The sequence below is a fragment of the Chelon labrosus genome, assembly GCF_963514085.1.
Source record: "Chelon labrosus genome assembly, chromosome: 7".
Lineage (NCBI taxonomy): Eukaryota > Metazoa > Chordata > Actinopteri > Mugiliformes > Mugilidae > Chelon > Chelon labrosus.
This window is the reverse complement of record NC_140343.1, coordinates 15,081,999-15,107,247: the sequence shown is the minus strand read 5'-3', so window position 1 is coordinate 15,107,247 and position 25,249 is coordinate 15,081,999. Positions and strand designations below refer to the sequence as shown.

The 25,249-nt window shown below is 43.4% G+C and overlaps 3 protein-coding genes across 4 annotated transcripts; all 3 read left to right on the top strand.

Moving 5' to 3' along the window:
- Nucleotides 1-6,395: 6,395 nt before the first annotated feature.
- Nucleotides 6,396-8,587, top strand: ptgfr (prostaglandin F receptor (FP); the record flags this gene model as incomplete). The annotated part of the gene is made up of 2 exons (XM_084549008.1): nt 6,396-7,190; nt 8,261-8,587. The coding sequence occupies 2 exons, from the start codon at nt 6,396-6,398 to the stop codon at nt 8,585-8,587; spliced, it is 1,122 nt and encodes a 373-aa protein (XP_084405134.1).
- Nucleotides 8,588-10,815: 2,228 nt separating this feature from the next.
- On the top strand, nt 10,816-15,871 carry btf3l4 (basic transcription factor 3-like 4). 2 transcript variants are annotated; one of them, XM_084548904.1, is made up of 6 exons: nt 10,816-10,914; nt 11,363-11,424; nt 12,306-12,419; nt 12,531-12,732; nt 15,198-15,257; nt 15,491-15,871. In XM_084548904.1, the coding sequence occupies exons 2-6, from the start codon at nt 11,371-11,373 to the stop codon at nt 15,535-15,537; spliced, it is 477 nt and encodes a 158-aa protein (XP_084405030.1). In that variant the 5' UTR covers nt 10,816-10,914; nt 11,363-11,370; the 3' UTR covers nt 15,538-15,871. The 2 variants fall into 2 exon arrangements, with proteins under 2 accessions (XP_084405030.1, XP_084405031.1); XM_084548905.1 differs by lacking the exon at nt 10,816-10,914 and adding an exon at nt 10,932-11,021.
- Nucleotides 15,872-17,734: 1,863 nt separating this feature from the next.
- Nucleotides 17,735-25,247, top strand: zfyve9b (zinc finger, FYVE domain containing 9b; the record flags this gene model as incomplete). The annotated part of the gene is made up of 14 exons (XM_084549007.1): nt 17,735-18,518; nt 18,837-19,039; nt 19,159-19,273; nt 20,527-20,649; nt 20,833-20,988; nt 21,077-21,301; nt 21,388-21,470; nt 21,579-21,683; nt 21,770-21,920; nt 23,243-23,323; nt 23,608-23,770; nt 24,052-24,157; nt 24,249-24,428; nt 25,086-25,247. 14 exons carry the CDS (start codon nt 17,735-17,737, stop codon nt 25,245-25,247), a joined length of 2,637 nt encoding a protein of 878 aa, XP_084405133.1.
- Nucleotides 25,248-25,249: the final 2 nt, after the last annotated feature.

The following is a 25,249-nucleotide window of genomic DNA, read 5'->3' as shown; positions in this document are numbered from 1 at the left end:
GCTTCCATTTAAATACATAGTTGTTAGGAAAGGTTAGCAGGGAAAGGTTTAACACAGTTATTAGCTAAATGTTGATGGTCAAATAGGACATTGAAAAAGATTTATTTCCTAGAATAGATTTTTTTTAAAAAAGGAAATAAACAAGTAGTTCTAGCTGTTTTTGGCAGCATGGATAGCAAAGCCATCTCTTCGTTGGTCACCACTTTGGTCCAGAATGAAATACACAACTATTGGAAATGCTATATTTTATGCAGACATTAATGATATAAAAAAAAAATCCTAAAGGCACTGGTGACCCAGTGACTACTGACCATGCCTCTTGCTCCTATGCTGACATGTGAACTGTCCTCAGATTATTCAGGATGTTCATCTGCAAATGAGGAATGTTGGTGATTTTAATTTATCCAGTACGTTTGTCTAGTATAAGCCCACATTTGTAAAGCATTACGACCACCTTCCTAATATTGTGTAGGTCTCCCTTGTGCCTCCAAAACAGTTGTGACTCATCAGAGAATGGACATGGGCCTTCTGAGAGTGTCCTGTGGTGTCTGGCAACAGGATGTTGTTAGTGGGGGCCTTTGGGTCCTATGGGTTGAGGGGAGAGGCCTCTGTGGATCATCCCGCAGATACCTGCGTTTGGGTCCAGATGCTACCTCCCCAGCTCACAACAGCAAAGAAACAACATAATAAAAAACGGATAAGTACAGTAAGATAACCCTTGTTGGTTAGTAATTACTAGTTTAACAGTTTCCAGTCCCTCAGAGTCAACATTTCAGCATTAGTTACTTAGAAGACCTAAAACAGATCAATAACATCGGATATAAGATGTATACAGTAAATCCCTTTTTACCTCAATCACAACATAATTGATTTTATGGGGTGCCTTAACCAAACTTATATTTAGTTAAACCAAGCGCTACATTTAACATTTATATATAACATTTAACATTTAGATTTAACATTTATATATAACATTTAACATTTAGATTTAACATTTAACATTTAGTAAATGTGATAAAAAAAAAAGTGACTTTAAAAAATTTCTCACCTCCTTTTTTAATGGTTTTGTAGCAAAATGTGGGGGAAATTGCATGTTCATTTTAACGTGCGCAACTTTACAAACGGCGCCCCATAAGATTTCACTACATATCTAAACTTTGGGGCCCATCTTCAATCCTTAACCAAATGTCTTGGCCGCCTACGGGTTAGATCTGACAGAGGAACTATCAGTTAATCACAAGGACAATTACAAAACACTGCTTCCACCGAGTCCCCCTAGATGAGCGTTTTGATGTGTCCTGAGCCGTTGCTACTGTCAGATAATTCAGCTGTCACTCAAGTTTTGTAACCTTATACAATACAGTTTGTGTTGTTTGAGCATCACTCAACCTGCATCCAAACTGTCCAGGATTTCCTCTTGCTCTGTCCTGACCGCCCTCATCGCTTGTCCTCTCTTGGGTTGACAGTTTTGCCACATTTTGACCATTTTTCACCAGCTCTGCTCAATTAACAACTCCAAATGGAAGGAAAGGACAAACAGAGAAGAGACATGATGGAGAGAAGATGAGTGAGAACAGAGAGTCTGCAGCCTATAAGTCTGGGCTCGGGGGTGTTTTTGTGATTAGATGGAGATGCGAAGGAGGAAAGCAACAGTGCAGCTGGCAAAAAGCGCACATTATGGGTTATTTTCCCATTTCGCTCAATCTACTCCCAGCTCCGCCTGAATCCCACTGAGGCAGTCAGTCTATTAGAGCAGCCCCATTTGAAGCAGCCGACAAAAGAATGTGATTGTGCTTCCATGCCTGTGCATTGTGACCAGCCTCTCCGCTGCTTGTGGATGTCGAGTATGACACCACACTTTAAGGTGTAATGTCAGCTTAGACAATCACATCTGGAGTCGAAGAAGGTTTCATTATCCCTTCAAGGTGACAAGACATTCTGTTTTCACAATGAGAACAGACAGCAGTAATTCAGGTACAGACTGAGAAAACTACCAATCAGAATCAGAATTAGAATCAGCTTTATTGGCCAAGTTGTGTTGTGTGAACATACAAGGAATTTGACTTTTGTGTACAAAAACAGAGAACTTAAATAAGTGCAAAAAAAAAAAAAGCTTAAAAAAAAAAACACAATCTGTACACATGAAAAAAAAAAAAAAGAAGAATAAAGGATAAGAGCAGATATATACAAGATCCAGGAATTTGTACAGTGAGTATATACAGTTACTGTATATTGTTGTTGTTCATGTGGATGGTCTCACACTCTGTGACTACTCAGAGTTCATCAGAGCGACAGCCCAGGTGGTTTTGGCATACAGTGCTCTGTAACACCGGAGCTGATGCAGGAACTACAACCTCTCCTGGACCTTCTTTTGAACAGTGTCCATGTGGGAGGTCCACTTCAGGTCCCGTGAGATTGTGGACCCTAGGAACCTGAATGAGTCTACGGTAGGGACTGTTGATGGGGGACTCTTTCTGAAGTCCACTGTCATCAGCACAGTTTTGAACAGGTTGAGGTCCGGGTGGTTCTGACTGCATCAGAGGACCAGCTGTTCCACTTCCCCTCTGTATGCAGACTCGTCGCCGTCCTGGATGAATCCAATGACGGCGGTGTCATTGGACAAATCACTTTCCAAATCTAATCTGTGTGAATGGAAAATGGCTTAGTTTCTCTTTTAGTGTATTTTTGCATAAAACTGCTGGGTTATCTCCTGTCAGGATTCATGCTGTTTATCTTTTCTATTCAGTAGCGCAGCTCAAACAAACAGTTATGATATTTAGACCTATCAGCCACAACATTAAAACCACTGACAGAAGAAGTAAATAACATTGACCATCTTGTGACAATCCAATGTTCTGCTGGGAAGCTCTTGGACCTGGCAGACACCCTCTCTTCTTTTTAAGGTATCATCATCAGATTCTACATGTACGCTTTAGTCAGATGTATGTCTATTTTGTTTCTCCTGCTGTTCCCTGCTCTCTACCTAGCTGGCCTTAGGCAGAGCTGAAAGGTTCTACCAAAGGTTTTTTCTTGTTAAAAGGGAGTTTTTCCTTGCCACCGTCGCCTTCAGGCTTGCTCTTTAGACTGGATGTTGTAAAGCGTCTTGAGACAATTTGTATTGTTATTGACCCTACATAAAACTGAATTGAATTGAAGTTGTCACATACAGTATGCCATAGATTTTTGTGAAAAAGATTCACCTGCACTTCTGCATTAATCTCATTTATATAATACTAAAGACTTCCTAAAAATGACACATAGAAAGAAGACAGGCTTTATTCTTAGGAGTAATTTAAAGACTAGCCACAGCGACAGATACAATTTCATCAGGTCAAATGTAGGAAAAAGAAATCAGTGATTCTTATTGATGTTGACTTCTACATTAAATATTGTTTTCTAAATAAGTTCAGGGACTCTGATCCAAATCAAGGAAGGTACAGGGAAGGAACAGCACTTTTATTATTTCACTTTGACAACTCGTTATGAGCAATGATGATAAGACAATACACCAAACTCAGACATATTTCATGTCACATGTAGACGGCCCTTATCCTGACTTTACTTACTCCTCTGTCCTCTACGTTGCCATTACCAAAATAAAAGAGCGAAGAAGACATTTGAAACATCTTCTGCTGAACGACGACTTATAGAAGTAATGAAACTCTGGAGGATGGAAATAAGTAACCATTCATTCGTATTCCAGGCATGGTAAAGGAGATGTCCTTCAATGTGCAGCCATAACTGAAGTATTAGGAGAATGATCAACTTTTATTTAAAAGAAATATAATACCACTCAATTTAAAAGTTTGATACCAAAGCCTAAGGCCATTCATTCTCAGAACGGCATTAAAAATCCACTAATAGATAGCGGTTAAATGAGGTGAAAAGTGTGTCTGTGATCACAGAGCGCACCCTCTGCATGACAAACACTACATTTACAAGAACAAGTCATTGCATTGACCAGTTTCCTAAAGTTAACATAATGTGTCCATGGTGAGCATTAATTTGGTTTGCGTGCGCAGACTCCTGGATTAAGCGATATTTGCTTTTGGCCTGAAGTTTGTCTGACTCCATTGCCTGGTACCACGGGAGACATCTGGTTTATTGTGTCCCCAGAGTCTATAAGACGCTTCAAAGGTCTCTGGCACCACTTTCTTAATAAAGGACACTCATCATTTTTAAGTAAGGATGAGTAGAAGCAGCCAACAAAAGCATGTGATGTAGGCTTCTTTTCTTCCTCATGAGGGAAGCGCTCAGACTTTACTTTTCGCTTAGAGTAAACAACACTCATACATATCCTGTCTGGACAGAAAGCTCTCTTCATTACCAGGCCAGAGCTATAAGCAGGTACTTAAGTGTGTGTAAACAACTTCTGCAGACTGGTTGTGGGTTGTCAGAGGAGAGAATTAATTTGAGTTTGCAGACAAGAGAAACACACCAAAACAACAACAAAAAAACATTGGAGCTGGAGATGATCTGTTCCACGATGAGCCAGGATGAGGTGCAGTATGTGGGACTGATGGGAGGAGGTGAGATGAAGTCAGATGACAGAATATAATTGCTCAGTGTTCCCTGTTCGCCAAAAACAATTTCCAAAACTGTCAACATTTTAAACTGCTCTCTCCGGCTGTGTGACAATGCTCGTGCAGCTAGCCCAGCACATTTTGAACGGTTTCTTTTGCTCAAAGGATAATGCGTCCACTTTTCCGCACCGAAGTTTGTTTTCTGGTCTTAGTGATGCATTGCTTGTAGGAAAAATAGTTTCCAGTCAACCCTCTCAGACTCAGGTTAGTGACTCAAGGCCACATTTGCACCAGATCTCTTTTCCAATTTGTCCCCAGATGAGTTTCATTGTGGGAAATGCCTGGCTGCAGGGGTAAAACTGATGACATTTCTGGTTTGAGTCAATTCCAGTTATGATGTTTTGGTGCAGTGCTCATATAAGAATAGAAACAAACAACTAAATAATAGCTAATTTAATTCATTTTAAAAAGTTATGAATAACCAAATGTTTAGATGAATAGTTTTGACACATAAGTTAATGAGAATAAAGATAATGCCAGACTGACTGTAGTCAACAAGCTCACAGCAGATTCTCTCTTTTTTAAATTCAGATTGGACCTCTACAGTAACCATTTCCTTTTGTTTAGAAGATATTTATCCTCTGATCTTTTCTTTCTCTTCCTCTTATTTGACTTGTTTAATTCAGTGTGACTAATAAGTCAGAAAGACTGAAAATAAAAGCTTTCAACAGCATGGGAAAGTTTGGCACTGGACTGCTGAACTCCAAGATTATCCTGATGGTAAAACATAGGGTACGATATTTTATTGTGCTTTCTGGGTAAAGTAAACATCACATTAGCTGGCTGGCATCGCTCACAACAGTCATCAGCTTTCAAGCAGCAGGAGACTTCAAAAACATGCACTGACATTTTTCCACACGTCTCAGTTTGTGTGGCAACTGATACCAAAATAAAAGTATGTATATGTCGTCCTTTTTTTTTTTTTTTGAGATTTTGCCCAAACAAGGACACTCATTCCATTATATGCGTGAGTACAGCAATTGAAAGCATGCGTATTTTGGCAACAGTTTATCAGGATCCAGTCATTTCCATGGTAATTCGCGGCCCGGAGTGTCGACACACACGCACACAAGTGAAAACGCATGCTTTAAGAGAATGCGACAAATGTGTGCAGCCTCCGAGGTGCGTTAGAGTTGGAGCTGATTCCTCGCAGCTCGCCAGTGCGCGCTCACCAAAGAGTTGGCACCTGCGGAGCGCACAACGGAGCAAAGACGGAAATATTGAGGAGCGGGTTCAGGACGTTCAATGGCCTTTACTGTCGGGCTGAAAGGACATCCCTTTCATTTATTAACCGTAACAAGAGACCGAGAGTGAGGAGGCTGCTGACTTATGGCGAGGTGCCCGAGAGAAGAGCAAACCTGAGGTAAAGAAAACTTGCTCAATTTCTTCATTCATCGAAATTAACAAAAGCGACACTCCATGCTTTTTACATTTTAACATTTATTTATTTATTCTTTTGTTCACAACTCATCAGTTTTATGAAAGTACTGATCACGCTACTTTGGTATGAATGCTCCATAAATAATAGTTGGAAATGTAAAATAATAGTCATATTCTCTGCTTATTATCACAAAAGGAGTTTACAAAAAGTTACATCCAAAACTGAGCGTTGTAAAATGTAAATATAAATACCTGAATCTGTTAATAATCACTGACAGGATCGGGCCACAGAGATGCTTTCAAGTAAATCTCTCCAGACTCAGTTTATAAAAGCCAGCTGTAACCTCAGACGTCTTGTTTCAAATCAATATTTCCGTTCGAAATGAGTCATCCGGCTTCCTTTTATCCTCTCCTTTAGATATACTTTCAGCCATGTCAGCCAATGGCAGCTCAGAGACAGGCTGCAGGTCAGAGGTCAGACCCGCCAACAACACCTGCAGCCAGGAGGAGCTGTCTGTGACTGCGTCGGTCGTCTCCATGACCATGGGCATCTTCTCCAACAGCCTCGCTCTCTTCATTCTGGTCAAATCCTACAACCGCATGAGGATCAAGTCCAAGGCTTCCTTCCTGCTGTTTGCCAGCAGCCTGGTGGTCACCGACCTGCTGGGCCACGTCATCAATGGCTCCCTGGTGCTTTTCGTCTACGGCTCCCAGAAGAAATGGGAGACTTTTGATCCTCATCGCATCGTGTGCAGCATGTTTGGGGCGTGCATGGTTTTCTTTGGCCTTAGCCCCTTGTTTCTGGGAAGTGCCATGGCGGTGGAGCGCTGTATCGGAGTCACCCGGCCCATCTTCCACTCCACTGTGCTGGCTTCCCACCACATGAAAAGGCTACTGGGGCTAACCTGGCTGCTAGCGGCCCTGGTGGCCGTGCTGCCCGTGCTGCTGTGGAGGCCCTACAAGATTCAGAGCTCCAGGAGCTGGTGCTTCTTCCACATGGCGCAGCCGAAAGACTGGCTGGATGTGCTTCTGCCTCTGCTTTTCTCTATGCTGGGGCTGCTGGCGCTGCTGCTCTCCATTGTGTGCAACACACTGACTAGTTGTGCTCTCCTGCTGGCCAGACTGCACCGCAAGCACCACTGCAGAAGCACATCTTACCACATAGAGATGATCTACCAGCTGCTGGCCATCATGCTCGTGTCCTGCGTGTGCTGGGGCCCATTACTGGTAGGAAGCTCTCCTTAGTGTTTCTATAAGACATATAAAGAGGGCAGACTGACACTGCATGAGCTCTTCAAGAGTCACACCAACCTGAAATCCTTTTTCCCAATAATCATCTATGTCATGCTACATTTCCAATTGCACATACCATTTGTTTCCCATTAATTTAGTCACATCTGCTATTGGCCTGCTATTTTGAACAACAGCAAGTGTAAAGTGAAATCAGACAGAGATCTGTCACGTTTCATTATCTGGGATTCACTAGAAATTTTGTGTTTGGGAGCCTTTGTCAACTAGTCAAGTTACACTTTACATCCATGTCTGCCCAAGAATGTGTTAATATAAAGCACATGTAAATGGCGTTGTCTTTTTGGCTAAAAGTTTTCATCATTTAATTTTATCCTATTAGACATTTGTGTCATAATTAGAGTATATTTTGTTGAATTTGTTGAATTTACAAGGCCAAGTGACAGACACCATCCATCTCCAATAAATGAGCTGTAAAACATTATAGCTTCTTTACACAGAAAAAGGCCACAACTGTTTCAGATTGATCTGTTTAGACAGGTGGGAAATTACTTATTACCTCAGAAAACCAATATATTGCATCCAGTTCCTCTGTAATAAGTGTGTTCCCACTCATAGATTAAGAATTTGTAAACTAATATACTAATGGAGTGGTATTATATTTCTTTTAAACTAATAATAAACCAGTCATCAACACTAAGTTATCCCTTTATTGTATTACTGCAGGCGTATGCAGAAGCAGTTCCTCACCTACTGCAATGAGATTTATTAAACAAAATATAAACGGCTGTCACAAATATAACTTAATTATTAAGGTCAATTAATTAAGCATTTGATAATTTAACTAATACCCTACAAATGAATGCTTTCAATATTCTCAAATACTGTAAGACATTCATCATGTGATATTCCACAGTGCGGTGTTACCTAACTTTCCTTTTAATGTCCATAACCAATCTGAACTACACTTTTTTAATCACTTATTTTCTGTCTGTTAATGTTTTATTAAATGTTTCTGGCACCTCTCCATTCCGTGCCCACTCCTCCAGATTCGTGTCTTGATTCTGAGCACCAGCGCCACAGACGACTCCGCGTCCTTCAGTCTGCTGACGGTGGTTCGGATGGCCACGTGGAACCAAATCCTGGACCCCTGGGTCTACATCCTCCTGAGGAAGGCCGTTCTGAGGAAACTCTTCGTGTTGTTTCACTGCTGCTGGGGCTCAAAGTCTCATAACCTGCACCGCTGGCAGCGCAGTATGCTCCGCAGCTCAGTGGAGACCAGCATCTCTGGTGCTGGCCCGCAAGACTGCCGCTGTGTCGGTGGACTGCAGCTCCCAGACACGGCCATCAAATCAATCACTTCAACCTTAGTGTGAGAAGCTGGATCTGAAAACCAGCAGAGACAGGGTGTAGATGTGAAGCTGAGTCTGCTTTCGTGTTGCAAAAGGGTCACCATGAACTGGCAGTATTGTTGTGCAGTGTATAACTTCTTGTTATTAACCTTCAGCTGTGCTTTGTGCATCATCAAAATCTATCTGGATCACAAATCTCAGAAGATGTTACAGTTTCAAAGTGTCTTTCATTCAACTTTTTTCAGCTGGAAAAGTTGCCATCTATGTTCTGAATACTGCTGAAATTTCTTTAGAGATATTTATTGAATGTGTTTGAACTCTCATGTGAATAGGTAAAGTCACAACTATTCAATCATTCTGCTAATACAGATATACAGGATGTGAGATCTGTTAGTTGTGTTATATTGTGCTATAAAATTAACTGTTTCTAGGGGGTTAATGGGATTTATGGGGATTCAGCAGACATCTGACCCAGAATGTGCAGAATAACATGAGAGAGTTTAGCATTAATATAAGTTCTGAGTCCAAGAAAAACAGTATATAGGCTTAAAGTGCATATAAGAGACAGTCACACAATGCTGTATTTGAATTGAATTCTGACACTGTCAGAGAAGATTGGCTGGTAGGTACATAATGACTTGGTAAATGTGATGTTTCGCATCAGTGCTTCTGTATCATGTCTTCACAAAAATGGGTTTATCTAGAACTGTGTAATAAAAGTGAAAACAAAAATTATAAATATTGAAGAGCAAAACTGTACAAATGTTCTTTTCTCATCGGTAGTCAGGATAACAATGTGTGTTTGCTATGAGTTATTGTCTATCTAAAATATTCTCCCTGGTTTGGGCTCTATGCAGGCTGCGGTGTGGCGCCTGCGTCAACACTGACTTTGACAGTGAGGTGATGAATGATTAGCAGCTGCAAAATTATTACGTCACCATTTAAAGACAGAAATAGAACATAGAAATAACAATCGGAAAATGGATTTATCAAGAATTTTACTTATTCTTTGTATGTCCTAATTAACAATTCCAGTAGCAGTAAAGGCTTTTTAAAAATGCAGTGTTGAATTATAATGAAATATACTGCCTGGCCAAAAACAAAGTCACCACTGTAAGGGTCTCCTATTGGATAATTACTGCATGGGTGATTATCTTTCAGCAACAAGTTATTAAACCCCAACTAATGCAATGAGTAGCTTCTCATTTCTTAAACAACCATGCTGAAAGACACATCCTGTGGTCGTGGAAAAGATGTTAGTCTGTTTGAGAAGTGTCAAATCATTGGCATGCATCAAGCAGAGAAAACATCTAAGGAGATTGGAGAAGCTGCTAAAACTGGGTTAAGAACTGTCCAACGCATTATTAAAAACTGGAAGGATAGTGGAGAACCATCGCATCAGGGTAAGAAGAGAGGCAGATGAAGTGATGCACCCATCATGCCTAGTGTCTACTGTACAAGCCTGTGGGGGCAGTGCTATGATCTGGGGTTGCTGCAGTTGCTCAGGTCTAGGTTCAGCAACATTATGTTGCCCAAAGAATGAGGTCAGCTGACTACCTGAATATACTGAATGACCAGGTTATAACATCAATGGATTTTTTTTCCCTCCCTGATGGCACGGGCATATTCCAAGATGACAATGCCAGGATTCATGGGGCTCAAATTGTGAAAGAGTGGTTCAGGGAGCATGAGACATCATTTTCACACATGGATTGGCCACCACAGAGTCCAGACCTTAACCCCATTGAGAATCTTTGGGATGTGCTGGAGAAGGCTTTGTACAGTGGTCAGACTCTCCCATCATCAATACAAGATCTTGGTGAAAAATGAATGCAGCACTGGATGGAAATATATCTTGCGACATTGTAGAAGCTTATCAAAACAATGCCACAGAGAATGCATGCTGTAATCAAAGCTAAAGGCGGTGCAACAAAATATTAGAGTGTGTGACCTTTTTTTTGGCCAGGCCAGTTTGAAGTCTATTTGAATTGCACAGAGTGTCACTGCTGTTTTGTTTATAGAGGGATACTTATATACACAGAGTGGTTTCAGATGTCTATGGGCATTTTTTTTTTTTGCTTTTTTTTTTTTGTCATAAAATCCAAATCCTATCAACTTTTCAAATCCAAAACGGGATCAGTTTTAATACTAGTGTGCTATCGCTTATTAAGGAACCACTGTTTGTTGGTGTAATTCATAAAGTGGCCTGTAGGTGGCAGCAGGACATCAGCTCCGTCTTGAAGGTCAGAATCGAAGAAGAAGAAAAAAAAATCCATATGGTGTGTGACGTAATCCCTTCCTCAGAAGCCCCAATCGTTCACCACCGCATGACTCTGTGGATATTAGAGCAGGTTTGTTGTGATAAACGCTGATTTGCGTGGAGCGCGGGGTGTGTGTGGACCGTGTGGATGTTGCGTGAGTGGAGCCCAGTTGTCGGCCCGAGCGGGGCGGCGAAACGGTGTGTGTTCAGCGTGTTAGGCCCCGTGTTGTGTTTTCATCTCTGCAGCTGCTAACCAGACACACACACACACAGCAGGCTGTCTGCTGCTGAGCTAGTCTGAGACACATCTAACCCCTCTGTGTTGTCTCATCTGGTCGATAAAACACGCTTTTCTGTTTCGGTTTGGTTGATAACCTGTACTTTATGAAGGAGGACTCGTGGCTAGCTCGTTGTGTTGCGAAAGCTAACGTTGCATCACATGCGTGAGAAGGAAAACAAACGGCAGCATGCTAATGTTGTAGCTAGTTGCACCAAACTTTTATTTGTTTTTGCTTGTTGTCTGCATGTTTCTCTGGCAGGTGAGAACATGAATCAAGAAAAATTGGCCAAACTTCAAGCCCAGGTGCGGATAGGAGGAAAGGTAAGGTGACACCTAGGGAGCATTTGTTGTTATTGTGAAGGTGTCAAGTTAAACAGACATAGTAAGTATATAATAACACAAATATATATATATTTTTAATTGTGTCATCTCAGGCTGCAGCTATAGATTATTATCTATTATTATTATCTATTCATCTCCTGATTTTTGACTCAAGTAACTATTTTATTTGAGCTGTAAAGGTAGCTACACACAGTTTGTTGATTTGAAAGAAAGTTAATCAAGTTGTCACATTGTCAAGCAGAAATGTACAAAGTGTGTGTTTCAGATCCTCAGGTGTTGGATTTTGTTGCTTTTCTTGATCTTATGTTAAAGTAGATTTATAATTTCTGGTGTTTGGACAATCAAAACCGTTTAAAGGACCTCATTCCCGAGGACTGTGACAGATTCAGTCTCTGGTATAGTTGACCATGAGCATTTCATCATTAGCTGCAGCCCTAAAAATCTGAAAATATTAGCAAATATATAGTTCGTCTGAGCTCAGCTTGACACCTGTAAATATCACGGGTTATTTTTTTGACTATTTGCCATAATATGTGTTGAAAAAACATCTATTCTTATCAGATGAATCCAGTTAATTTCCATTAAATGTTTCAGTGTATGTGTCTTTGCCATATGAACGTGTTGTCACGCCCATATGAAGTTATTATTATTCAGTAAAATGCAAAACAAAATGCCGTCATGGGATTTAAACAAGATCCGTCGACAAAAACTGACCTCTGCACTACAGACTTAAAATAAAATTGTACTTATTCCTAACATTTGGTTTATATTTTGTCTCCTGGTACTAACCCAGTTTTAAGGCTTTGCTAGCTTCAGACCTGTGGGTAATTTAGGATTTTACATACTTCCTTTGGTTTCAGGGCTCTGCTCGCAGGAAGAAGAAGGTGGTACACAGAACGGCAACAGCCGACGACAAAAAGCTCCAGAGTTCACTAAAGAAGTTGGCCGTCAACAATATTGCAGGAATTGAGGAGGTAAATTGGTATGAGTTAATCTGTTCTCACATTAGAATGAACGATCGTTTCATGCCGGCAGCGAAAATGTTTAATCCCATCCTTACAGACTGAGTGGTCTGTCCTCCTCAGGTGAACATGATCAAGGATGACGGGACTGTGATCCACTTTAACAACCCCAAAGTTCAAGCCTCTCTGTCGGCCAACACCTTCGCCATCACGGGCCACGCCGAGACCAAGCAGCTGACGGAGATGCTTCCTGGCATCCTCAGTCAGCTGGGAGCCGACAGCCTCAGCAGCCTGCGCAAACTGGCGGAACAGTTCCCTCGGCAAGGTGGGTGTGTGTGGAGCTGTCAAGCCGTTGTACAAGTCATGTGGAAGGTGGAGGAGTCATGTTGTAGTTGTGTGCTGCGTGAATGTGGCTCTAAAAGTAGCTCATACAAAACTGTGAGTTCTGCTGTAGTAGGGGTTGTACAGACTCGATTAGTCACTGATCACGTGACGATAGCAGCACGCCTCCAAGAGGACAGGTGTGGAGCACAGCGGGTCATTGCAGCAAACTAGCAGTGGCCCATCAAGTGTGTGGAAATACGTTATTAAAGATGAAGCCCGTGCTACCGTGAAAACATGGAATACAACAGGAGTATTATTGCAATGCACACCCATCTGAAAAGGCATCAGCTAACGCTAACAGAGCAACGGTCCAAATCCTCTCAGCAGCAGTCAGTTAACAGCTTCACCAAACGTCCTGCGGTAACAGAGAGAAGGAGGCTGCTAATCAACAATTTCATTCTCAAAGTTATTAGACCTTTAGCTGTAGCACACGGAGAAGGCTTCAGAGAATTACCGCATACATTATCCCATCTTACACTGAAGCATTATTAAACGCTACTAATGGTGCTGAGTTCCAGCCTGTTTTTATATAGGCTATACTTATCTGCAGTGCACAATATTTAGCGCATGAACTGTCTGTTCTCGGCATACACTGATCAGCCGCAACATTATGACCACTGACAGGTGAAGTAAATAACACTGACCGTCTTGTGAGAATTCAATGTTCTGTGGTGAAACGCTTGGACCTGGCATTCATTCATGTGGATGTTACTTAGACATGCACCACCCACCTAGACCAGACCAGACCAGACACCCCCACCCCATAGCAGTGACACTCCTTGATGACTGCAGTCATCCCGAGCAGGATGCAGCCTGATGAGTCACAACTGCTCTGGAGGCACAAGGGGGAGAGCCACACAATATTAGGTCATAATGTTATGCCTGATAGGTGTATGGATTCAGGTCTGAATATGGATTTCATTTTTGCCAAGCATTAGTGTCTGCTGTGTTTTTCTCAGAATGAGTCCAGTTTCACTGCTGTTACGTTGGTTAACCTTCATGTTCAGTCACTTCCTGTTGAGGTGTTTGTGTCTTACACCGCAGTTGCCGTCAGTAGCCTACCAGGAAAGAGCAACTCTTGCAACAGCCCATTTGTGGTTTAAAATGATTATGATGGTGTATTTACTTGCAGCGGATTAAGAAAGTTTTCAGATACTTTTGTACATTTTATTGTCTTAGGGATTTGGTATTAAATTGATAAAACTGCCAAATTCAATATCAATAACACACAATGACCGGGTGGAAACATATAAATTACTCTTAATTCAGATTGAGTCTTCTTGGATAATTATGCTTCCTTGTGAAAAGACGCGGGTACAGTGGTGGCAACGTATTATAGGATACACAAAGACTTGACTAATGGAGCGCTGCTTAGATGACAATGACCAAAACCAGGCTCTTCTTGTTTTCGGTTACTCGGTTTGGCTTGACGGCTGATTCTAGGAAGAGCGTTGATGATTCCAAACTTCTTCCACTTCACCCCTTGTTTAGGCCGCCGCGCTCCTGTGACACTTTCAGCCATATTTTTGTCGCGCAGGTTTGCGTAGAGTTTTGAGACTTTATGGTTAGTTTTTGTCTGACCACAATTTAAAGTGTCCCAGCAAAAGGTCTCGGTCATCTGGTTCGTGGCATGTCTTAAAATTAAGCTAAAATGAAGGCAGCTGGACTACTCGTGTTTTCTTGAAGATGTTTCACCATCATCCAAGTGGATTCCTCAGTTCCAAATGTCTGGGATTAGTTTAGGTTTTTATTAAGAACATCTGTGATGACAAGGGTCTATTAACAATCCAATACTCACTTTTCATGTTGTCAATACGGGTTATTTAGTGTAGACTGTTGGCCTGGTCCTGAATACTTTTACCACTGTATGTAATAAAATATATACAACTCAAGATTGTGTTTTTCTTAAGATCGTGGAGCTGGCAATTGAAAAATGGAGCTTTGGGCAGGAGCTAAGAGTTTTTGTAAATGTACTAATCAGTCACTGCCCAGACATTAGTGATCATGGTTCCGGTTGGTTCAGATATAATAGCTTAACATCTGTCTCTCCTGGAGTTCTGATCCTCATTTCCATTTATTTTTTTTTGGTGACGTTTGTCATTCTGCGTCCTCCCTTGTGTTTGCAGGACAAGTAGGCATAGTAACCGTTCTTGCTTAATTTAGAAACAAGGTTATCTTTGTGCAAGCAAGGATAATATTCACTGTCCTCTCGCTCATAAGCTGTAAGGACGAGCTTTACCAGGACCTGACTGCACCAACTTTGTTCTTAATGTCAGTTTTGGTTTTAGTCTTTTCATTGCATTTTTGTACATGGGGAAAAATATATATATTTATCACCAGACTAGTCTTTTGAGAAAGTATTGCATATCTGATTACAATCATTTTAATCTCTTCCATCTTTTTCAGCTCTCGACAGCAAGGCTCCAAAGGCAGAGGACATTGAGGAAGAGGATGATGATGTTCCAGGTACTGGGTCCTTACTTTTAAACATACACACAAATAAACAAAGATTTAGCTACATAAAGTAAATACAATGTCATAAAGCTAGAAATCATAAAATTTGGACTTTTTTACTGCGTGCATTAAAGTAAACTGACTCTACAGAAAAATGTTCAGTCGTCTGTAACACTTGATGTGATGTGTGCAGCGTAGCAGACAACAACTGAAACTGTGCTTTTTTTTTTTTTATTGTTCTGCAGATCTCGTGGAGAACTTCGACGAAGCGTCAAAGAACGAGGCAAACTGACACACGCAAGGTTCATGTGCACATGGACTGGACTGAAAAGAAGACAGAAACCGCTCCCATGTGTTTTTAAGTCTAGTTATCCAGACATATCAGACACTATCCCCCCCCCCAAAAAAAAAACCCAGAGACTTTTCTATTTCCCAGTGACCCATGTTGTCCCAGCCGGCTGGCTTGTAAACGACAAAATGCACACACAAACGACCTCCCTTCTGGTAAATCCCTTCACCACATTCAGTCAGTCAGCATCAGGATTACAGTGGTCATTAAATCAAGTCTTAAAACATTTTTTTCTTTGTTGTTGTTTATGAAACAATAAAAGTGATCAACATTTTTACATGGTGCTGTGGTCATTAACCTTTTATTTATATGCAGTGTAGTTTGGGATAAAACTGGTCCTCTATTTCAGTGATGCTGCAACGTGAGGCTGTGACAGGCTGTGCATCAGCCTTGATTTTCATATCTGGCGTCACTGCTGGTGTGTTGGCTTGTGGACCGTCCTGCGGGCTGTGAAGACGGGCAAACTGCGGGAGAGGCATTTCTGCACACCTCTTGAGTTTCTTCAAAGAGCTGCAGAGAGACAAGGGGGAGGAGGGAGATCGCAGAGAGGCGAAAATCACCCCCATCCCTCCTCCTTGTGAACGAGGCACTGCTGCTTGAATCCGCTTTCTTCGGCTCTCACATGTAACAGGAGAAAATGCTCAAGTTCTTCTCTGCGAGGGATGACGAGAATGAAAGCCTTCTGGGAGCAATAACTGAGGGTAAGAAACTGCATGGATTTGAATGTTGGGGGGGGAGTGAGTGTGGATGCTTTACTGTCCCAGTCACTGCCTCGCGGGGTGATGATACTGCGCGTCTGTTTGTCACAGAAAAACGCTGATACAGCATTTGGCTGAGCGTTTACACTGCATCATCTGTGTGTGTGTGTGTGTGTGTGTTGCGCACATTTCCCCGTGTGTGCAGAACGCGCTGCGCACGTAACCCGCGCTATCCGGAGGCTCCTCCAGAGCCTTCACAAACATCAGCTCAGTGATGCTCCGACGTGATGTAACGGGATGCGGGGTGAGTGTCGCATTGCCGGCGGCCTCGGTGCCTGCGAGCGGATTAAACATTTGCACGTGTGCGCTGAATGCGTCACTGTCCCGGGAAGAGAGAGAGAGAGAGAGAGAAAGCGCCCGGCGGACCGGATCCCTCAAAACCCCCGCCGCTGAAATCCTTTACGCAGGAACGACGCCGCCCGGCTTTCCCCTTTTTATTAATGCTGTTTTCCAAATGCGCTGCAATGCAGTTTCACCTGGTGAATAAGTCATTTAACCAGTTTGCACACACGCCACTTGATTCTGCCCATTATTCTGTAATCATCCACCAAACCACATAACGCATAGCTACATCTGTGCCGTTAGTCCTCTTACTCTCGCTCTTGAGTCATGACTATTCATGAATCACCGTAGCTCAATAAAACGTCAGCGGTGCATTCATTAACTCCCTTTGCACTGACTGCTGCTAATTTACTGGCGCTGGACCCGTAATTGTCCCCATTCACAGGAGACATTCGCTCTCAACGGAGAATCTCCTGCAGAAACCATGAACGGAGTCGTTTCAGAGCCAAATGAAACACGCACAAAGTACAGCATGTGCATACTCGAGTTATTACACCAATAATGTGATGATATGTGTGTGTGTGTGTGTGTGTTACAGGCTGCTTATATAAAATTGGTTCATATAAAGAACCAGCAAAGGTCTGGGACAAAGCACCTGCAACATCTGTACACTCCTAACAAGCACTCAGTGCAAGATGCTATACAGAGGCAATTAAACACAGAACCACAGACTATTGAACTTTGTGTTCCCTTGGGTAGCTCTGTGATATCATCAATCCCTTTTACAATTACCTCTGGCTGAACGTCAATATTTTGTTCAGCACATTTTTCCTTCTTTAAACCTCGTCTTTGATTAGCTCAGTCACACCACTCAAGGACGACCACACACTAATGATGCCTTTACATGATTGAAATCTCTCTAGGTGCGTTTGGATTGGGTTACATTGTATTAAGTGGCCACTTAGTACACTTGAGCAGCCTTTCCACCTAATGAGTTATTATTAATGAGCACGCATGCATCGTGGTACATGTAAGTGTGTGTACGCTCGACAGAAGGCGAGATAGAGACATGCCCCTGACTCACTGCTGATGGTGTCATTATGCTCCTCCTTGAAACAGATGAAGGAGACAATCCATCTCTTCAGGACACCAAGCAGCACTGGCTGAACCGGCCCTGCCTCCTGGTGCTCAAAGACGGCGATGTATCAAAACCAGGGCTGGGCTGCGGACAGATCAGACCAGAATCTCCGGCTAAAGCCACCTCAGATGCAACGGTCAGGAGTGCTCTGGGACAATGTGAGCAGAAACCGTCTGAACATCCCGACAAGGCAGCTTCACACTCGCAGATGGAGGAAGGCAGCTGCACCGTGACCTCCATCTCCACATGGGGAGAGAGGGAGTCCCCCACTCCCCTGGTGTTGAGTCCTGCGGATGCGGCGTGGCCAGATGAGGAGGAAGACGCGCAGGACGCTGAACCCCAGGTTCTCCAGTCAAAGGAGGACTCTGTGATTGAGGAGAAGGAGCTAGAGGAAAGTTCCTGCAGCTTGGAGGCAACCGCTGCACCTTCATCTCTTTCACACGAGGAGAGGGAGGCCAGAGAGGTCCAGAGCAGGTTTAAGATGACCAGATCTAATGGAAGGGATGAGACAGACACCGACGTGGCTCAGACAGGCAGTATGGATGGAGCGATGGGGGAGTGTGCAGCCAGTACTGTGGATCCAGATAACGAGTCCCATATGAGCCCTGTTGGTATCCTGTCCAAGGATCGGGTCACTGTTCTTGGGGAAGTAGCTCCAGTGTGGGTCCCTGATGCTGAAGCTCAGGTCTGCATGAAGTGTGGGGTCAAGTTTACATTTACCAAGAGGAGGCACCACTGCCGCGCCTGTGGGAAGGTGAGGAAAATCCCGCCCGCTGTCTGTCCAATCAAATTTGAAGTGACTTTTAACCAGTGACTTGGTAGTTGATGTGTGAACTGTGTGTGCCTCTGTGGTGTGTGCATGTGCATGTGTGTGTCGTCAGGTTTTTTGTGCACTTTGCTCCAATCTGAAGTTCAGACTTACACACCTGGATGGCAAGGAGGGACGTGTTTGTGTTTCCTGTCATTCAACCCTCATCAAAAGTGAGCACAGATCCTTTCGTTGCTGTCAAAAGCCGCAGTTTGGAATGAATAATGCACAAGTAATTCTCACATCTCCTCCTCAGCGACGCCCCCGAGGGGAAAGAGGAGGGTGTGGTTTGCAGACGAGATCCTCGCCAACAAGCAGTCGGAGTCGGCGCCAACCACGCCGGTCAGGGAGCCCACGTTCTCGCCGCTGACGAGACGAGCCCTGGGCGGGCATGTCAAAAGTCCCGTGGGGTCACCGCAGATCAGGAGAGCCTCGAGGGCACAAGGGGCGACCAACAGGGTAGGTTCACCCGAGAAGACATGACACTAAAGATGTGACAACAGAAAAATGCTGTTCTGTGACTTAGGGTTTCTGCACGAGTGATATACACACTCTCCTCTTCTTCTCTCCAACTCCAGGGTGGTGGTGGTGGTCCTCACAGCTGGGGCACCACAGCTTTAGTGAGCAGCGCTGCTAACCTCATTCCTTTGGATGGCCTGCCACCTATCCTCACCTCCACCGGAGTCAAGGGAGGTAAGTCTTAGAGAATGTTGTGTCCTATTCATTAGTGCAGATATTGGGATTTGGCAGACCGTAGCTTGGCTTGGCTTTTGCGCCTTTATTGGACAGATTTGTAGAGACAGAGAGGAAGTTAGAGGGCTCAACCAGCAACAAGGGTTCCCTTTCATTTTGGTATTTTGATGTCTTGCACAAAGAAAGAGGAGTTCTATGCAGATCAGACAGCACAAGGCGAGCTAAAAGGCTGGTCTCTGATGTCGAGCAGTGCACAGTTTGACGAAGTGTAAATGGAGTAAAGTGACAACAGCAATTATAGATTCATGCTGAACCACCACGATGACTCGTCTGTTCGGACGAATGAACCTGTTGCTGGTACTGTGAAGTTCATGTTACGTTTCCCTTTGGGGGCTGAAAGACAGAAATGTGTGTTCAGCCTTTAACTCGAAGCGCTGATTCACAACATCATTATGCTTGATGATTGTCTGAGGTCAGCAGAATTATATCACACAATACATCAGTCCTCCTAGCTTCTAAAGAGATCTTGCTGTTAAAATAAAGCCAGGCAGCTCTCAGATGTGCATAGTTACACCGATCAGGCATAACATTATGACCACTGACAGGTGAAGTAAATAACATTGACCATCTTGTGACAATATAATGTTCTGCTGGGAAACGTTTGGACCTGGCATTCATGTGGATGTTACTTAGACATGTACCACCCACCTAAACCAGACCAGGCACCCCCACCCCATAGCAATGACACTCCTTGATGGCAGCAGTCATCCCCAGCAGGATGCAGCCTGACACAGAGACACACACATAAACAGATTAGGAACAACTCAAAAAACATGAAAAACAGCACAAGGTGTTGACCTGGCCTCCAAATTCACTAGATCCCAAACTGATCACGTATCTGTGGGATGATCCACAGAGGCCCCTCCCCTTAACCCATAGGACCCAAAGGCCCCCACTAACAACATTCTGTATCCAGACACCACAGGACACCCTCAGAAGACCCATGTCCATTCTCTAATGAGTCACAACTGTTTTGGAGGCACAAGGGAGACCTACACAATATTAGGACACAGTGTTATGCCTGATCGGTTAAATTGGTTAAATAGGGTCTTGCATCTTATTAACACATTTCTTCCATGATGTTGATTTTTTTCATTTATTTATTTTTTTTAGTCAGTCACGCCAGATTAGAAAAATGTTTTTGAAAAGTTTTAGTTGTAGAAGATATTCTAGTCTACTGTCTTTTCCCTCAGACTACACTGTGGAGGAGCAACCCTCTGAGACGCTGCTCATCCAGGAGTTGGAGAGTGGCAGGGCGAAGCCGCTGGTCTTTGTTCTCAATGCCAACCTACTTGCTATGGTCAAGCTGGTCAACTGTGTGTATATTTTTACTTTCTTTTCAAAGCACGGGGTTGCTGTAATCTTAAAAACCTCTCTCCTTAGAACAAAACCATCCACATCTCATATTAACTCGCACTCCTTTTCTATGTTGGAACTCATACTCTCTTTAAGATGTCCATATAGACCCCCAAAGAGGTTGCATTTTCATTGTGTGACAGACGTGAACAGGAGGTGCTGGTGTATGACGACAAAGGGGATGCATGCCGTGGGCCAGGTGGAGGTGGTGGTGCTGCTGCAGTGCCTGCCCGAGGAGAAAAGCTTCCCCAGAGATATTTTCAGTCACTTCATCCAGCTTTTCAGGGACACCGTGACAGGTCAGAGCCACGCACATTAAACTGCGCTCTCACGCTGACTGTTTTCCTGTGTTGTCACGCACCGTGCATATTCTCCCTCCTTTTGCAGGGAAGATTGTGAAACACCTGTCGCTGTCCCTGTTCGGCAGTAGTTTCTTAGGCAGCGAGGAGCACGCGGGCTTCCTGTACGTCCGCTCCACTCTCCAGTCTCTTCAAGGTCTACCTCTGCCAAACCAGCCCTACCTCTTTGGATTGCTGGTCCACAGAGCAGAGGTTGCCTGGGCCAAAGCCTTTCCCTTGCGCCTCATGCTTCGACTCGGCGCCGAGTACAGATGTAAGCCAGGCACTTGAATGAAAACCGTCCAGCTATAATGCCACATGTTTCCTCTTCAGCTGCCCACTTTATTTCTCTTTTTCCAGTTTACCCATGTCCTCTGTACAGTGTGCGCTTTAGGAAGCCATTGTTTGGGGAAATAGGTCACACCATAATGAGACTGCTGGTGGTGAGTATGTGGCGTTTCGTAACATTTTTGCTGTTATTACGAAACCGCTTTCAAAGGGAAGTTCGGCGTCGTAACTTTCACCAAACTTCCTTTGACCCCATTCTTTAGGACTTTAGGAATTACCGTTACAGCCTGCCAATGGTGTCGGGGCTCACTGTGGATCTGGAGGCTCAGAGGACCTGCATAAAAGTACCAACCACTGGGTATAAAGAGGTGAGAGTAATCCTCAGAGAGTCGACGCTAATGTCTTATTTTCATCACCGCAATCCCTCCTTCTCTGCCCCCTTATCTCACGTTAGCTAATGAAAGCTCTGACCAAGTCCAACGAGCACGTGCTGGCCATAGGGGCGTGCTTAAATGAGACTGCAGACTCCCACCTCATCTGTGTGCAAGCGGACGATGGCCAGTACCAGACCCAAGCCATCAGCATCCACAATCAACCGCGCAAAGGTAACATCACGGGATTTAATGTGACTGTGTGTGACCATTAGGATTTACTTAAAATAAAATAACTTTCATTCAAGTTTTATTAAACTTTAAATGTATGTATATTTAAAGGGGAACTACTGTTTTTTACAACCCGGAACTTATTTCTGGCATAAAATACGATCATTTACTCACCCGTATAACTTTTGCGTAATTTGTAGTCAATCGGGAGATATTTAGATCTGCGTATATCCATGTAGTGGGAGTGACTGGGGCACCGAAACGCAGCTGGCTTGTTTACCTGTAATTTGCTGCTGCTATGGTTCGTCCACAACCTCAGAATTGGAAAAATAATCAGCCATGTTGCAAAAAACTAGTAGCAGCAAATTACAGGTAAACAAGCCGACCATCGCTGGTGCATGCGGCGCTTAGAGATGACATCATCCAGGTCAGAAGACATCATCTGGGGTCTGTAGGTCAATCTACAGACCCCAGATAATGATAACAGGTGACTCCGGACTCAATGGGGAATAGCACTAGCGTACGATAACAAAATATTGGTGAAATGAACGAGTTTCGCGGAAGATAATGCTTTATTTAGAGACTGCGTTTCGGTGCCCCAGTCACTCCCACTATATGGATATACACAGATCTAAATATCTCCTGATTGACAAAAAATTATGCAAAAATTATATGGGTGAGTAAACGATCGTATTTTATGGCAGAAATAAGGTCCAGGTTGTAACAAACGGTAGTTCCCCTTTAATTGTCTGGCTTCCGTATTAGATTGTAGTCTGTATTTGCTGGACAAGATGTACAGATACTGTGCAGCGAAAAAATTGTGCAAGTCTATATAATCTTAATTTCACTCTCATGTACATGCTGTAAAGAGTTGCATGGAACTGCATGCAAAATAATGCTCGCTGTATCAAGATGCTTCGAGCACCCGTTTATAAGCGACCGCAAAGCTGCCATGCAAGGTCCTTATCTCGCACCATTTCGTTTCAAGTCTGTGAAGTTTCTCAGTCATATGGTATATCCAAAAACAAAGGCAACTCAACTTGATATTTCACCACTCGAGCTCGAAGGTCACCTGACAAGGGCATGCTAACAAGGGCGACTAAGAATCTTCACAGACAAAGGCATTTAAAAATGAAAAACTAGAAAAACCAGGAACAAATCAAGGGAAGTAAAGTGTGTTTCATTATAGCCAGTGGGAAGGAGTGGTACACTTCCAACACTAGATGGCACTACATGGTTTAGTTTTTGTCCTGCCACTATAAAGACTGTCCACATCTTGGTTGAATCGACCGTTTGACTTTCTTTCTTTCTTTCTTTCTTTCTAGTTACTGGATCATGTTTTTTTATATTCAGCAGTGCACTGAAAGCATCTGCGGGATATCTGGCCAAGTCCAGCATTGTAGAAGGTAGGACATCCACTCAGACGGGAAGTTAGAGTGACCTTTACTTTCACCTTCCTGCTCGCAGGAAATTCAGAGTTCAGTTTTAAGTAGTGCACCCCTGCTGCTGCAAAAAGTGGTTTATTCAGAGTGTGTCGATCTTTGTATGTGTGTGTGTCTGTGTACATTTTAACAGACTGTTTGTCTAGGCGTGTGTATTTGTTTATGCATGTGAGTGTGTGTGTGCGTGTGCGTGTCTCCATTGGTGTGTGTTTGTGTGTTTCTCCTGTATCGCTGTTCCCTCTCCCTAGACGGGTTAATGGTGCAGATCACCGTGGAAACCATGGCGGAGCTCCGGCGGTCGCTAAGGGAGATGAAAGACTACACCGTCACCTGTGGACGGCTTGACCAATCAGAGAGCCAGGAGCTTGTTTGTGTACAGTGGGTGGAGGAGAAATGCACTGTGAATAAGGGGTGAGCGGGTTTAAAGTCCATGTGTCTATTGTGCTCGACCCAACGGAGCAACATAACAGTCATTTAAAAGACAATTTATCATAATGCGGTTGCGCTACATTGCACACGATCAGCCACAACATTAAAACTGACGGGAGGAGTGAATAACATTGAATATCTTGTGACAATGCAATGTTCTGCTGCCCCTCAACCCACAGGACCCAAAGCCTTACACTCACACAAACAGCAGCGATGTAAAACTGTACACATATTGTTACCTAAACAGTGTTTGTGTTCTCCAGTGTCATCAGCCCCATTGATGGGAAATCCATGGAGTCCATTAGCAGCACCAAGATGTTCCAGAAATCTGAATATAAGGAAAACGGGAAGATCATTCGCTGGACAGAAGTACGCACGACGCCATGCTGAAGATATTAACATACAGTAATCCGACCTGAAACAGCCAGCCACATTTACATGCGAGCCTTTTGTTGCGCAGGTGTTCTTCCTACAGAGGGGCGATCATCCCAAAGAAGGAGCGGCCGACTCTGCTGAGCACAACCGCCTGACGGAGCGCATCGCCAGGGCATTCTGCTTGGCGCTGTGTCCGCACCTCAAGCTTCTGAAAGAGGACGGGATGGCCAAACTGGGGCTTCGGGTCACCTTTGAATCGCAAGAGGTCAGGAAAGAGTTGCAGTGCGGTGAAAACGACTGCTGCAGACATTAGGCTGGACGTGGCCTTGAAAGCAGCAGGAGAAAGTTACTCCAGGAATACTTCCACACAGAATGAATGAATTATGACCTTCCGAGAGAAAACCAGAAAACTAGAGAAATCTTCAATTTCCGAAACTAGATCAACAAAACCTCAGCAGATGAACAGACATGTAGGAAGAGAGAAAGGCAGCTAATCCCTATGAACTTGGGACAATAAATATTTAACATTTACTTAGCTTCTTTGAAAATTAGGCTGAACAAAGACTGAAATGTCTGCAGCTTTTGTGCCTGATTATTATTAATGTTCTATGGAAATGACCTCTTTGCTTACTTTAAGCCCATTTCCATTGCCTCTGTAGTGACTGCTCTCATGTATGGCCCCTTTTTTTTTATTCTTTATTGCATGAAAATACAACAACTGTTATTCTGGCAAAAAGAAATTCAATGGATGCATGAATTTAAATTGACAGTGATTGGTAAACGCTTCACGTTCTCTTCTACTTGACCTAAAATTAAACATAAAACTTCAGTGTGTAATATATGCCTCACACAGTTGATCATACCATCTCTTGTGTGCAACTATTAAAACTCATTTCTGGTTGTTTTTTTTTTTTCATTTCAGGTGGGATTTATAGCTGGGAGCAATGGACAGCCCCTCCCTGCTCAGTACCTCAACGCCCTGGACAGCGTGCTGATCCCTGTCATCCACAGCAGGGGGCACAAGAGAGGCGACAAGCCCATTGTGATGGAGCTCATCTTTTACATCCTGGAGAACATCACTTAGAA